This window comes from Arvicola amphibius, chromosome 12 (assembly GCF_903992535.2).
Source record: "Arvicola amphibius chromosome 12, mArvAmp1.2, whole genome shotgun sequence".
Classification (NCBI taxonomy): domain Eukaryota; kingdom Metazoa; phylum Chordata; class Mammalia; order Rodentia; family Cricetidae; genus Arvicola; species Arvicola amphibius.
The window spans coordinates 46,785,274-46,800,171 of NC_052058.2; the positions used below are offsets into that span (position 1 = coordinate 46,785,274).

The following is a 14,898-nucleotide window of genomic DNA, read 5'->3' on the forward strand; positions in this document are numbered from 1 at the left end:
GCCCATTCCCATTCATCTTCAAGGCCTGCATGGCCAAGGGCAGTGCCGGCACCATATTGAAATGCTATCTTAATTAGCAAATCTCACAGGTGTACATTGGAACATCCAGACTTAATAAAAACAACTGGGCTGGGAGAAGAAGGGAGAAGGGAGATCTGGTTATCAAAAAATCACATTGCCATTGGGGTTAGGAGATAGCTCACTGGGGAAAATACTTGCCGTGGAAGCATGAATACCTGAATTCACATCCCAAGAACCCACATAAAGCCAGATGAAGTTAGTCATGTCTGTAATCCGTGCACTTTTGCAGCAAGATGTAAATTCCCAGAAGCTCAAGGGCCAGTTATATGATGAACACAGCAGTGAACCAAAGGCCCCGTCTCAAGCAAGGTAAAAGGCCAGAAATGATGCCCAAGGTTGTCCTCTGACCTCCACTGTTGCGCACACACACCTGTGTGCACACATGCAATCCTGCACCTATACACATATCATACACACATGCACAACATGTTTTAAAAGAAACCTGATAACTCTGGTTTTCAAGAAGATTTTTTGCAAGGAATACAAATGTCTAATAAATAGAAGGCTGTGGTCATTCGTGCTAATAATTAAATGTACTTACGGGGTTTTCGATCAAGAACAATATAAGGGAACAGGTGCTTTCATATCTTTTTGTTAGGAATACAAATATTATGATTCAAAGAAGAATTTAGAAAAAAATATAAAAATGTAAGCTATGCATTTTTCATAGTAATTTCATCTGAAAAGTGAAATTACAAAACAGTCTTGGTGGTAGCCCTATTTGTAATAGTGAAAAGCTAAAACAACCAATATGTGCATTGGTAGACAACTGGCCCTATCAATTATGGTCTAGCTATGCAGAAAATGGAGGCCTAGTTATGAGCCAATAAAAATGGTAGCTGTGGATTTAAAGAACAATTGTAACCTGTAAATAAGCAAATATTAATTTGCAATATCATAACTATAACAAAACCGTTCTACATAAATTGAGGGTATAAAAAGGCAGTGTGAAACTACCAAGGTGATTGCTTCTGTAAAGTGTTCAGAAGGGCTCCAATGTTCTCCTTCACTCATCCTGAGTCTTTATGTATTTTTGGGTAGTGTTAGGTTCACGGTTGAGAGATGTGTACAAAGATGTCTCATTTCTCCCTCACATGGGCAAAGCCCCTTCCATTGTCAGCATCCTCTACTAAAGTGGTATATCTGATGCAACTGATGTCATTGTCACCTGCAGTCCATAGCCTATAAACTAAGACTTACTCCTAGCTTTAGAAATTGGTCAACTTGGAGAAATACACATTATGACATATGTACACCCTTATGGCATGAAACAACATATTTTCAACTGTCTTAAAAATCCTTTGTGGGGCTGAGAAGATGGCTCAGTTGGTAAAGGACAGATAATCACAAGCATGAGGAACCCACATTAAAAATACTGGGCATTGTGATGTGTTTTATTTATTTATTTATTTATTTATTTATTTATTTATTTATTTGGTTTTTCGAGACAGAGTTTCTCTGTGGCTTTGGAGCCTGTCCTGGAACTAGCTCTTGTAGACCAGGCTGGCCTCGAACTCACAGAGATCCACCTGCCTCTGCCTCCCGAGTGCTGGGATTAAAGGCGTGCGCCACCACCGCCCGGTGTGATGTGTTTTTATAATCTCAGCATTGGGGAGGCAGAGACAGGCACCCTGGAATCTACTGCCCAGTCAGCCTAGCCTCATCAGCTCCAGGGCAAAGACCATGACTCAAAATTATGTGGGTGGCACCCGAGGACATCTGAGGCTGTCCTCTGACTTCCATACATGCACACACATACACACATGCATATACACACATGCGCACATATACACACATATACACATGCACACACATACATGCACATACATGCACACACACTCCCTTGTGTTCTGCTGGCTCACTTGTCCCGCCCACTCCCCATTCCTGGCAGCCACTGACTATTATACCGTCTCCTATTGCTTTGCAATAGAAATTTTTGTGCAGAAACAAATGCTATTTTTTCCAGTAAAAAGGATGTAGAAGTTTGGAGGATGAAATGGAAGGTGGTAGAGACACAGTAGAAAATGAAATCCCCTCCATGTCCACTAAAATAAAACACATATGGAGAGACTCTGGGACATCATTCAGAGCTCAGCTTTAAAGATCAAAAACTAACCAAACATGGCATGGACGTGGCCTCAGCTCTGGATGTGGAAACGCGGCTCTTGTGTTTCAGCGCTCAGCTTCAGGGACTTTACAGCTAAGGGCTCTTTGCTCTCAAAGGTGCGCATGCTCCCTGATTAGCTAGGGAAACTCTCACCTCACCCCTGCCTCCCTCTACCAGCCATGCCCTTGCCGAGGAAAGATGATATGCAACAGCCCTAAACCCTTGCAAAGCCCTTGCGTTTAGAAACCCTTCATCTGTGGAATTCCTCCAGACCCAGTCTAACTGACGTGCACCAAAGCAGTGCAGAATCCTCTAAATGAAGCTACATCAACAACAGCTCAATCATTGCCAGCCAGCTGCAAAAGGGAAAAGAGTAATCATTTCCCCTCCAGACAGGAGCTGTTTTTCCTTCAGGGTTTCTTGCTTGGCTCAGGAAATCAATTAGAAAACAAACACCTGTAATTCTTAGTCCCAAGGAACACAGTGGCTCTGAGCCATTCCCCAGGCCTTCTGGCATGTGTCACCTATCTGTTGAGGACAGCAGGCTGCAAACTTGGAAGCAAGGTTCAGGAGGCTCTGCCAGCTGACGGCATCTCTTTATAACACACTAGTGACCAGTAATGCGGTCTCTGGATGCTTTGGGTGAGCTAAGCACATCTGCTCAAAACTTGCTTCCGTGCTTATTAACTACACGAGTTTGGGCAAGATGTTCACCCTCCACGAGCATCAGCTCCATACCCAATGAACAGTTCAGAACAGCTAGCCCATCGTGGTACCACTGGCACAAAAGGCGGTGATGCATGTAATCTCCTTGCACAGTTCATGGCATGGCATGCACTAAAATGAATAGTATAGCTTTTCTTTGATCATAATGGTGATGAAGATGATTCACGATTATCCCATGATCTCAGACAAGAATCCGATGTTATGGTAAACAACTTGGCTGTGACGCCAGTGGAAAGCATTTGTTGGTTGTGTGGCTTCAAATACAGTTTGTCTCTGCATGTTAATCCATGGAAACAAAGTCAAAATAAATGCTCAGACTGTTACAGTGTTCCTGGGACACTAAGGAGCAATGACCAACCAGACTTAATTGCCAATAATTATGCAACTCATTCTGTCAAAGATGGATTGGGTTCAGGGACGAAGGGAACATGGGTCCCTACACTCAGTCGGCATTGGCTTTACTTCATAAGGTACACTGTGTGACGTGTAGTCCTCCTTTGGAAGGGACAGAAAGAAAGCTTGGACATCTTTCTTTCTTTCTCTCCAGATGATAAGGAAGTAGAGACTCAGATTCATGAGACCTTGGAGTGGGCACTTACATTCTCAGGAGATATGATACATTACACAGGTATGCATGTGATGGCCCCTTTCTCTGATACTTATTGAACCTTGCTGTGGTTAACTTCCTTCACCATTTTGTGATGATCTCAAAGTCCCATGCTCTTTTCTATTCTGGAAAGAACAAAATTGTAGGGGAAAACTAGACCTTATTTTTTACAAATTTCAACAAAGGTGTTCTGACTAGTTTGATGACCACTAGACACAAACCAGAATTATTAAAGAAGGGGGAGCCCCAACTGAGAAAATGCTCGCCCACCAGACTGACCAGTGGACAAGCCCATGGTTCATTTTGTGATTGGTGGTTGGTGTGGGAGGGACCAGAACACCCTGGGTGGTGCTACCGCTGGGCTTGGAAGTCCTGGGTGCTATAAGAAAGCAAGCTAAGTGAACAAGCCAGAAGCAAGCCAGTAAGCAGCAGTCCATAGCCTCTGCTTCAGTTTCTGCCTCCAGGTTCCCGCTTTGAGCTCCTGCCATGACTTCCCTCAGTGACAGGGTGTGGCCTGGGAGGTGTAGGTTGAAACGAGCCCTGTCCTTCCCATGTTGCTTTCGGTCACGGTGTTTATCACAGCAGAAGCACTAAGAAAAAAGCTGTGCTTGTCTTCTTCCAGGCCATGGAGTTTCAGCCAGGTCACAAGGTTCTTGCCACCGCATCTCCTCCCGTGCTAAACCCCACTCAGCAAGGCAGAGAACCCTATGAAGGACACGCTCACCACACACTGATGTAATCTCTGCTTCTCATCACATCCCCATGGGAGACTTGTTATGCCCAAACCAGCGAAGTCTCCCAAAAGTCAACTAGGAGTCTGAGTCCCATACGTAAAACAAAGAGCCTTTATTTTATATAAGTTTGCAAACTTGGTCTCTCCTCATGTTCAATGTATTGGAATAAACAGAGAGCCCCAAGCTTAGTTAGAGTTGGGTTTTTATAGTAGTAAAGGTGGGGGTGAGGGGTTTCTGAGGTTCAGAACCCCTAATTGGCTAACATTTGTCTAAGGGTGTCCTGGTGAGTGTGCTGGCAGGTGATCCTATCTACAGTGGTTGGAATGTTAGGCATTTCCTTTGGATGGTCTGTTCTTGGGTGGTGTTAGGTAATCTTAGTTTATGGTCCTTCCTGCAACCAGATATTACTTCAGGGTAATCTACTAAGACTCCGGCCTCTATTAAACTTACCAATGATTGAGTTCTACTCTGGCAGGTGATAATGGTTGGAAGTAAAGAACTTCCTTTGGGCAATCTATTCATATTTAGCTTATCATGGCTGGCTCCTACAATCAACAGAAACATCTGCCTTGATCACATAGCCTATATTCATTGCCAGAACATGCTTTGATACTGATCTCTAGAAGCCTGTTCAGACTTTACCCCAATGAGGCAGGTACCAGAGTCAGTTCTCCACGGTAGAGAGGGAGATGCTTACGAGTTGTCTCACTCCATGAATACATTGCCTTCTGCTCCTTCTGATGGTCGCTGGTGACTACCAGAGTTTTGTCTCTTCAATTAGAGAACTAATTCATCTTATAGGAAAAAAAAATCCTCAATCAAATTCTTATCCTCTAGAAAAGGAAGTGGAGGTTTAGACAGAGAATCTGCCTGTCGACACCTGTTTGTATCATGTATGGGCATCTCAGAGTGTGTTCCCACCTAACTGGCTTCCAATGATGTCAACCAGAGAAAGCTCTGGTGGCAGCCTGGCAACCTGGAGGTCAGGAGCAAGACAAGGCCAGGAGTTTCCCCATCTCTCATTAACCTAGGAGCATCGCTGAAAATGCCTTCACTTCCACCTGTATCTCTCCCTTCTTGGAGTTTCTTATTGCTATAGACGCAAATTCAACCAGACAGGCCTCATCCTGCGTGCAAATGGAGACTACTAGGGCCTATTTATATGAGCCTTGCCCAGAGACCACTAATAAAGGTCAGATATTACATGGTCTAGGCTTTATAGTCTGAATGGCAAAACTGAGACTGACTGATGGGTATTTAGGGTTGTCTGTGTGTCTTTTTCTCATGTGGTATTAAAACACCTGAGAGAAGCAAGCTAGGAGAAACGTTGTTTGGGGTCACAAGGCTACAGTCCATCTTGTCGTGGAAGTCAAAGCTCCAGGAACTTAAAGCATCTGGTCACATTGCTTCTACAATCAAGGACCAGCGAGTGATAAATTCTTCATTTACATAGTCCAGGATACCCGGCTAGGGGATGGTGCCACCCACAGTGTCCTCAATTAGCTTAATCAAGATCGTCTCTGTCAGTCATTCCCAGAGGCTCACTTTAGTCTGTCCAGTCCCTCGCAGACGTGCCCGGAGATTTGTCTCCTAGGTGACTGTAGTGTCTGTTAAATTGATACTGAAGCAACATTTAAAAAATAATCAATTGAAAATACAAACCATTCTCAGAGTGTGTCAAGTTAAAAGAAGTGGGGACCAGAGGGATTTTGCTCTTAGGCTTTGATTTGTCAAGCCCTACTCTAGGGGTGGCTGTGACTCCTCTCTCTAGCTGCTGGTTTCTAGATGCTTGAAGAACCCGATTCTGATTGCTATTGTTTGAATATGCCGTGTTCCCTACAGGTTCATGTGCTTAAAGTTTGCTGCCCACCAGGTGACAGTACTTAAAGAGGTGGTGGAAACTAAGGAGCAGACCCTAGCTGGGGGCGGTGTGTCACTGGGGCTCTGCTTCCCAGCTACCATAACGTGAGGAGCTTCATAGCCCACAGATTCTGCTAGACAGCATCCACTCAGGCCCAAAGGGAGGGGCCAGCCAACCAAAGACTGAAACTATAAACCAAAATAAATGATACCTCCTTTGTAGGTTGTCCCCTCACGTGGTTTAATCCATCACATCTGTAGAGCTCACTGATCAAATAATTATTGCAAGTTACTTCCTATATTGATCTTTTCAAAACCAAGCTACCTGAAGTGAGTTCTCTTTTCCAGAATGAACTGTGATAGGTAACGTGTAGGTAGAGGAAAAGGAGGCAGAGGAAAAGGAGGTAGAGGAAAAAGAGGCAGAGGAAAAAGAGGTAGTGGTGCCGGGGTCTTCCCGGAGTCAGGTTGCTTGGGAATGCAGCCCAAAGTGGTTGGTAAACTCCATCTAAGTCTAAATACTGTCAGGAGACCGATAGTCAACAAGTATAGTGAGGGAAAGTTGAAAAGAACTTTGAAGAGTGACTTCAAGAGGGCGTGAAACCGTTAAGAGGTAAACGGGTGGGGTCCACACAGTCTGCCTGGCTAGCTCAGTCGGTAGAGCATGGGACTCTTAATCCCAGGGTCGTGGGTTTGAGCCCCACGTTGGGCTCCAGATGAAGGCGTAAATCACAAACAATCCCACACCAGTTTGGAATTATGATGAATAGAATGGTTATTTATTTAAAGGGGAAAAACTTACAGATCACCATCCCAGCCAACAGCCCTCTGTGAAATCAGGAAGGGAGCCTAGTTCCAGAAGCAGAGCCCTGCTTTTTTAAAGAAGGAGAGACCACGCCTCAGTGGGCTGGTATCTCAGCAGCTATTGGCTGAAGGAGCGGAAGAAGCTCCTGCAACAGTCTTCCTCACTGTCCCTGACTCTAGGTGGTGGAAAACTAAGGAGTGGATCAGTTCACCATCTGATTGCACAGCCAGATCCACTCACCCCTCCCACCCTTGACCCCATTTCAATCAGCATAAACTCTGAACCTTTCAAGCCAGCCTTTGCTTCTGCCTCATCTCTTGCTGTTTGCCTCCCAATCAAGCAAGCACACATTTCTCTGCTTGTTCCCAGCTCTCGTCCACATCAGACACCAGGCCCATCTACTCCCCTGCATCACGTCCCCTGCACTATGTGGCTCAGCTGTCTTCAAAGAGCCTTCCTCGTATCTTTCAGGTCTGCGCTCATGTATAATTATATCCACACATTGGGTAAATGCTAGCTGCCAGTTAGAACCTTGCCAGTAGGCTATGAGCCTCATGGTAAAATATAAAATAATGAAAATGGGTGAATTCTAGATGTAAGAGCTACTTAGCAACACACATAAGTGATTGGCCAAGCAGTGATTAACTAATACAGCTTCTATGTGGTTAATTCGAGTCTGGGCAGCTGGGAAGGAACAAGCAGCTTCCTACTACAATGTGATACCTTTTCGATGTACTCAGTCTCTGACAGGTGGCTTCCCTGAACAGCAGATGGAACAAGGACCTGCAGGCCTGGCTTTTGACCAGTAACTAACAGAAGTGGTTAGACTGTCACTGAGACTCTATCACCGGTATGATTCAAGCCCTGTTGAGATGTCTTGTTCACTGTTTTATGGAATCTCAGGTCCCCGAGCTGCCCATGGTGGCCACCTTTCTGTCCCCAGTCTCATGTTCTTTCCCTCTTAGGAACTTCTCATGAACCTCTGCCAAGAAAACAACTTGCACTCAGATATTTGTCTCACTGCGTGTTGGCAGAAATCCAAAGCAAGACGGACACCCGATTTCTTGCCACCGCTCTCCTTCGAGGGAAGCTGCGCAGGTCCACCATGGAAGCTTTATAGGCTGGCAGGAGAGCCCTGGTATTGATTAACTAATGTAGCTTACTCTGCCGTTCACTCAGCTTCTTCCCATCTGACCCCTCCCATGCTGTCGGCCAGCGTGAATGTCTGTATCATTTTCTGAGATCTCTACAATATTCTCTACAGTTCACTGTGAAACAGTGCTCTCTGCCTTGTTTCTGCTGTCTAAGTGAACCTTACCGCCCAGTTCTCGCACAAGACTTCACTGGTAACAACACCAACACCAACAGCGTGCTTTGTGATACGCTAGTCCACATGGTTGATGTTATTACCTAGGTGATGGTCACTGGCAGACTGTGAAGAGGATACTACGACTTCATTTTCACATGGGAGACGAAGGCCCAGCACCGTCTCAACTCTCAGACCAAGCGCTTGTAACTTCTTATCCACTAGACAGCAGAGCTTGGATTTGAAAGCAGTGCTTTGGCTTGGGGTTTGCCTTGGGCCTGTAGGCCTTGACTTCAGGATTGAAACTCCCTGGGGCTGGCAGCACCAAATCTTATCGTAAAAAAATTTCAGTTTAGGGTGCAATGTTAAAATGAAATGTTATAGACTGGAAATTTCTAAAGCATTCCCCAAACAGAGCGCAAACATTTGGTAATGAGAAATAAAAACAAAGCGCCAAGTGCAGACACAGCATTTCAGGAACTCAAGATGCAAAACACTGCAGCCTAATGACCTGTATTTCCCCCACTGGCTCAATGGTAGGGAGAGAAAGAAGAGTTTATCTCCACTGCCTCTGCATATGGATCTTAAGAAAAGGCTCTCCTCCCACCTCAGCTCCGGCGAAGCTGCTAATACTGTATAAAAACCCAAAGTCCATGGCCTTTCTGTTTAGTGGCACTTATTCAAATGTTACAAAGAGGAAGGGGGAACCACAGACAGAGAAGGGAAAAGATCCTGTTCTGTCAGTACCAACTGAGCAGTCTGCTTCCCTTTTCTTTACGGTGAATGTTCCATCCTTTGATCTTAGGGCTCATGGTGAATCTCCCTCTCCTGCCCCAGTGTCGTTAAATAAATAATTTCCCCAATACCATGTTCATGTGACAGAGTTCCCCATTCTGTCAGCCTGGGGTAGGGATGGCAAACAAAAACCCTATAATAATCCCTCCTAAGAACACCGGAACTTCAAAAGCAAGTTAATTGTTATGAGACAATTAAATATGTAGTTCTTCTAATGTTTGCATGTAAGAAGAAGGAAAACTATAGTCTCCGGATCGTTGCTGCTTCAAGGACACCTTTGCTAATCAGTTATCTTTTCGTCTCTCTAGCTAGTTCCCAACTACCCTGATTTGATGAAGAAAGAGCAAATAATATATTAGAGGAAAACATATTGAATGTCAGGTCTTGTTTCAACATTCTGCCTGTACATCTCAGTCGACACTGGGAGTGATACAGTGGGAAGTACCACTGTCTCTTTGACAGACAGATTTCACAAGGTCTGGATAATCATGGTTAGTAAAAAAAAATGGCAGAGCTCTTGGTGGTGGGAAGATGACCAGGGCTGTGTGAAATGCTGGCCCAAAGACATCTGTCCCCCTGTAAGTCGCCAGTACCCGGCTGCTCACCGTGACACAAAAGCATCAAATACATAGATTCTGAGATGAAGAGTTAAGGACAACTTATTTTTGGAAGACTTATTTCTAAAAACAGAAAAAGAGCAATGCTATACTGGGACTGGGAAGGAAAGATAATAAAAATCCGTGTAATGATTAGGTTTTCATTAACCGTGAAATACCAGCTCCCCCGCTGGGTATCACTGAGAAAATCTGTAGCATGGAACATGCTTTATAGTTGTGCCACATGAGAGGCCCTCCTCACAGCTGCCACTGGGTGAGGGCTACTCCGGGAAATCTTAACTTCTTCGTGTTTTTGCCTACCATCCTTATCAGTCAGGCAAGTTCCTATAGCTAGAGGAAACAACTTAAGGACGGTCCAGGCTTGCACTCACTTGGAAGTCCAGCCAGGAACGAGGAAGGGACAGGTTAAATATGAGGCAAATGGTGGTTTCTCCTCCAACAAGTTAGAATGAAAACCAACCCAAGTCATCACTGACGGGGCCTTGTATTTGTTCAGGGCGCTTCTCACACATCATTAAATGTTTTTAATGGCTGTCTAGGGATTCACTCCACGGATGTTCTAAATGTATAAACTGTTCTGTTTCTCATTTGCTTGCTTGCCCCACCTACCACAGCCCATGAAAAGCAGTCCTGACCTTCTTCGTGCTGCATTCAGTTGTCAGCCCAAAGCATGTGCATTCTTTGGGTGGGTGTTCCTTGAATATATTAGGTACCTTAAAATGAGCAGCCCTGCTTTGCACCTCAGAGTCTAAGGGACATGCTAAGAATCTGAGACGCAGAACTCACCTCCCAACCCTCAAAGTCAAGCAAGTTCATGCCAAAATAACATATTATAGGAGCTGGGAGAACAGTTAAGTACCACTCGTCGGTTTTAGTCACAGGCCAAAATGAAGGTCAGGTAGCAGATGTCTTAGTTCTATGATAAAAGGACATACTGCTGAATAGCAATCCTCTCTGCTATCAGTATAAGCAAAACATACACAGATGGTGGTGTAGAGGAAGCACATACTTTGGTACATTTACTAGAAGCAGCATTTGAGTCTTTGTGAGTTATCTAGATGTTCTAATTGACATTATCATGTTAACTGAAGTCCTCTTCTGACAACCAGGTGAGAAGTCCCTGTCGACCTGCCATCTGTAACTTATTTCTTATCTCTTTTTGTTTCAATGACTTGGTGCTTGAGTTTACATATTCATTGTGTTTGTGAATTAAACCGAACAGTTAGAAGCTACTGAAGGCTCCCATCATAATTCAAGGATTGCGATCAAATCACTGACGGTGGCTTATGGAGTTTCACATACACACAATAATGTCTACAAATTCTTGCTTAGTCTCGAGAGCATTCTCTACAAGAGAAGGGCATGGCATTTCACTGTATCCAAATGTGGAGCTGAAAGTGCAAGCCCAACACTTCTCCTAGATGGATGGATGTTACTGGGGGCACAGTACAGGTGTTCTGTGGGAGTTGGATGAGCAGTAAATGTGTGGGCATGGTAAACAGAGAGGCGAAGCTTTCTTTTCTTCTCTGTCAAGAAAATCCATATTTTCAGAGTCTTTGATCTGCTTTGCATATTGGTGTGGGAGTTCCCTCTGTGTGCTGTGATTACCATTAATGAATAAAGAAACTGCAGTGGCCTGTTGATAGGACAGAACTTAGGTAGGCGGGGAAACTACACAGAAGGCTGGGAGGAAGAAGGCAGAGTCAGGGAGATGCCATGGAGCCACCACTGGAGATAGATGCACTGAAACTTTGCTGGTAGGCCACGACCTCGTGGTGATGCACAGATTAATGGTGATGGGTTAACTTTGGATGTAAGAGTTAGCCAATAAGAAGGTAGGGCTAATGGGCCAAGCAGTGATATAATTAATACAGTTTCTGTGTGGTTATTTTGGGCTAAGCTAGCCGGGCGGCTGGGAACCAGGCAGCGAGAACCAATAAGCAGCCCTCCTTCCAATAGCCTATGGACTCCTGAATAAGGTAGTGTTTGAAAGAAAATTCTGGGTTAAAAAACAATGGTTATGCAATTCTGTGTCAGAAACCCAGTCAAAATCTTTCAAATAAGGGACTAATACTTAAAAGAGCAAGATAAAAACACCAGCTTCACCCCATTTCTCCAGATGCCTTTCATGGGGCCACATGCATGATGCTGCAGTCAGGAAGAAAACAGAAAAGTCATGACCCCTTTGGGGGTCGAATGACTCTTTCATAGGGGTCACATATCTGACATCCTGCATGTCAGATGTTTACACTATGACTAATAACAGTAGCAAAATTAGAGTTGTGAAGTAGTAACAAGAATAATTTTATGGTTGGGGATCAGCATAGTATGAGGAACTGTATTAAAAGATGACAGCATAGGACGGTTGAGAACCACTGCCTTAAAGGGTGGACCTTGCAGTTACCCATCTCTATGAGATCATTGTGGAAGCAAAGCAGACATTATGAGACCAGGCATAAAGTTATCGAGCATCCCAGTCCCACTTCCTGGCTGTTGGCATTCTCATCTGGTCCTCTAGATTCGAGACGGTGAACACTGGTCAATGAACAGGCATTGGCTTGGTTTCCATTCCAGAAGACAAGGGTTTTGTACAGAACTTCTGGAGAGTAAGCTTCCTCACATTCTTCTTTACCAGCACAGCACAGACATTGACAGTGAATCCCCAGGGAGACGTGCTTAGCAGACCTGAGCTTTGTACTCTGAGCAGGGGGCATCTGAATGCCATGTCAGATGCAAAGACATCACTTCTTATGCTTCATTGCCCATAATAAAAACACATTTGTTTTAGACTGTTGATGAGGCTGATATATTAAAGATCTGCTCTACAATTTGTGAATCCTCTGAGTTACTTGATAGGGAAGAAAAGAATTTCCATGGGGAATATGTTTGGGAAACAATGGGTGTCTTGATTCAAAATGCACATTAGAAAGATGAAGTACTAAAAAGGATTTCTTGAGTTTGTTCCATTATACTCCTAAATTCTTTCTCCCATCTTCTTTCTTTTTCTTTCTCTTCTCCCTCTCTTCCTTCATTTCCCTTTCCTTTAGTGATAGTCTTATCAGGGTCCATGAAAATGTTTTTGGAAAATACTGCACTTACCTGCTAAAAAAAAAAAAAAAAAAAACTTGTAAAGGTTGATTTTTACTTTGTTTGTAATTATAGACTCACTATCAGGTCCACAGAAGATAATGTTACAATGAAATGAACACATCGCATATTGATAATACACCAAAACACTGTTGAAAGTTTTTAAACACCTCCCCCTCCAAATTACTTTTGTCAATTATATGGGAGCCTTACAGCAATAAATTATTTCAAAATTGAATTAAGTTAGTCCATATTAGGTCTCTGGAGTCATGAGATGTGAAGTTGGGAACAAGCTCTGAAGGGTATCTGGCAATCAATCTATAGGCATGAACAGATGCTGAATTGATAAAGAGGTTGAAATAGTTGTTTGTATCAAGTTAAGAATAGCAATAGAGATATGAATTTCTTTCAAGCTAGGTAAACTAAAACTCTGCCTATAGGGTAAAAGGGCCAATCAAAGAAACCCACCCTGGCCCTGAAACAAGAGCCAGTGAAAGAAACAATTTAGCCCAGAATACCGTGTCTGTGAAAACAGAGCCAAAGAAATACACATTGACCCTAGAATCAGAACCTATAAAAGATATATGCCTTAGCCTTGAAAATAGAGCCAAAAGGCTAAAAAGGATCTGTAAAAGAAACAAAATTTGGCCCTAAAACCAGAGTCAACTCTGCCCCTGACCAACTAAACCAATCAATCCCTGAGCAGGAAAACTGACCAATCCCTGAAAAGAAAAATCTTCCTAAAAAATCCACCCCTAAGAAGCCCCATGCTAGTCTTTCTGCCTGTTCAGTTACTGACTGTCCTTTCCTACATTGGCAGAGGCAGCCACTCTCCTGGGCTCTTGCTTTTCAAATAAATCTCTTTCTTAAAGGGGTTTTGGGTGAAGATCTTCTTTCATAGGCTCAGAAAAGGACCTTGGCTGGTATGTTCCCTTAGGGGGTCCGAGCAGAAAAAAAAAAAAAACAACAACAAAAAAAAAAACAAAGGAGAACCTTTCCTCACATGTTCCCTTAGGGGAGTTGAAAAGGAAAAAGTAACAACTTTTCCGGGGAGCCAAAGGAGAGTGCCACATTTCTGCAGGGGCTTCCCTTTAGCAGAGTGAAGCAGAAGTAGCATCTTTGGCCAAGAGCTGAGCAGAGGAGAAGAAATGAACAGCTCTGCTGGAACATTCCCTTAGGGGAACAGAGCAGAACTCAGCTGTAACTGCTCTCTCTGGGAGAGGAGCAAGATTGCTATGCACTATGCAGGTAGACCATCCCCCACCACACCCCAACTTCAGGTATAGCCTGACTTCCCAATGAGTCAAGCTTGACTTCCCAACAAGTCAGGATGCCTTTCCCTCCAGAACTTTCCTCTTGCAGCTCTAGCCTCCAGAGGTGTCCCTTTGCCTCTCCGGAGCTGTAACACTGGCTTACACTGCCTCTGCCCCTTGGTAGCAGAGAGGGTGTAAGGGGAAACGAACTTATCTGTCAGTACCCAGGATGTAACTGATGATGGTAAGGGGACTTCCTTCTAAGTGTCATTGGGATGAGGAAATGAGGTTGGACAGGTACTCATCTAAGCAGATTTACCTGGTACACAGAGACAGTATTAGATATTAGTATCATGAAAATGTTGTCAGCCAGAAGTGCACAGTCAATATAAAATTATATGTAACCTACAAATCTAGATAGAATGTGAGGAATCTTAAAGTTGGAAAAAATAATTATATAAGTGGAGTCTCTCTGTTGATAGTCCCAAACACCGGCCATAGTGGGAGGCTTTAATTGGAGAACAATCAATACTGGATTAAAGGTATAGTGAGCAAATCCTCCCAGTGTGGAATGGCAGGTGGACACTCTAATCATGACATTCTGTGGCTTCAAGCAGAATTTCTTCGAAGCCTTCATTTTTCTCCCAGAAACCACAGGATTCAAGCCTCTCGCTGTGAGGCTGCAAAGCACCAATCACCATTCCTTACCTGAAAGGGTAGGCAAAGGCTATGTCGATGCTGAGGTTACTCTCTGTCTTGTTAACGCAGTCCACACTCAGCCGCAGGCCTCCTGAATAGCCACCACATGTTGCAAATGCAAAGATTGCAAAAAGCTGCGGAGAACAAGAGAGGAAAAGAGAAAGCAGCTATTAGGATGGCGGGGGTCATAAAATCATAATCAGGAGCGAAGGGTAGAGGCAGAG

The 14,898-nt window shown here is 44.0% G+C and overlaps 1 protein-coding gene and 1 non-coding gene across 2 annotated transcripts in view; one reads left to right on the forward strand and one right to left on the reverse strand.

Moving 5' to 3' along the window:
• Synpr (synaptoporin) overlaps nucleotides 1–14,898 on the reverse strand; it is a 319,444-nt gene that overhangs the window by 109,883 nt on the left and 194,663 nt on the right. Inside the window, exon 3 of the mRNA XM_038349891.1 lies at nucleotides 14,684–14,808. Coding sequence (XP_038205819.1) covers nucleotides 14,684–14,808 — 125 coding nt within the window. The remainder of the gene's footprint in view (nucleotides 1–14,683; nucleotides 14,809–14,898) is intronic.
• Nucleotides 6,752–6,824, forward strand: Trnak-cuu. The gene has a single exon. It is a non-coding gene; the product is annotated as a tRNA-Lys (tRNA).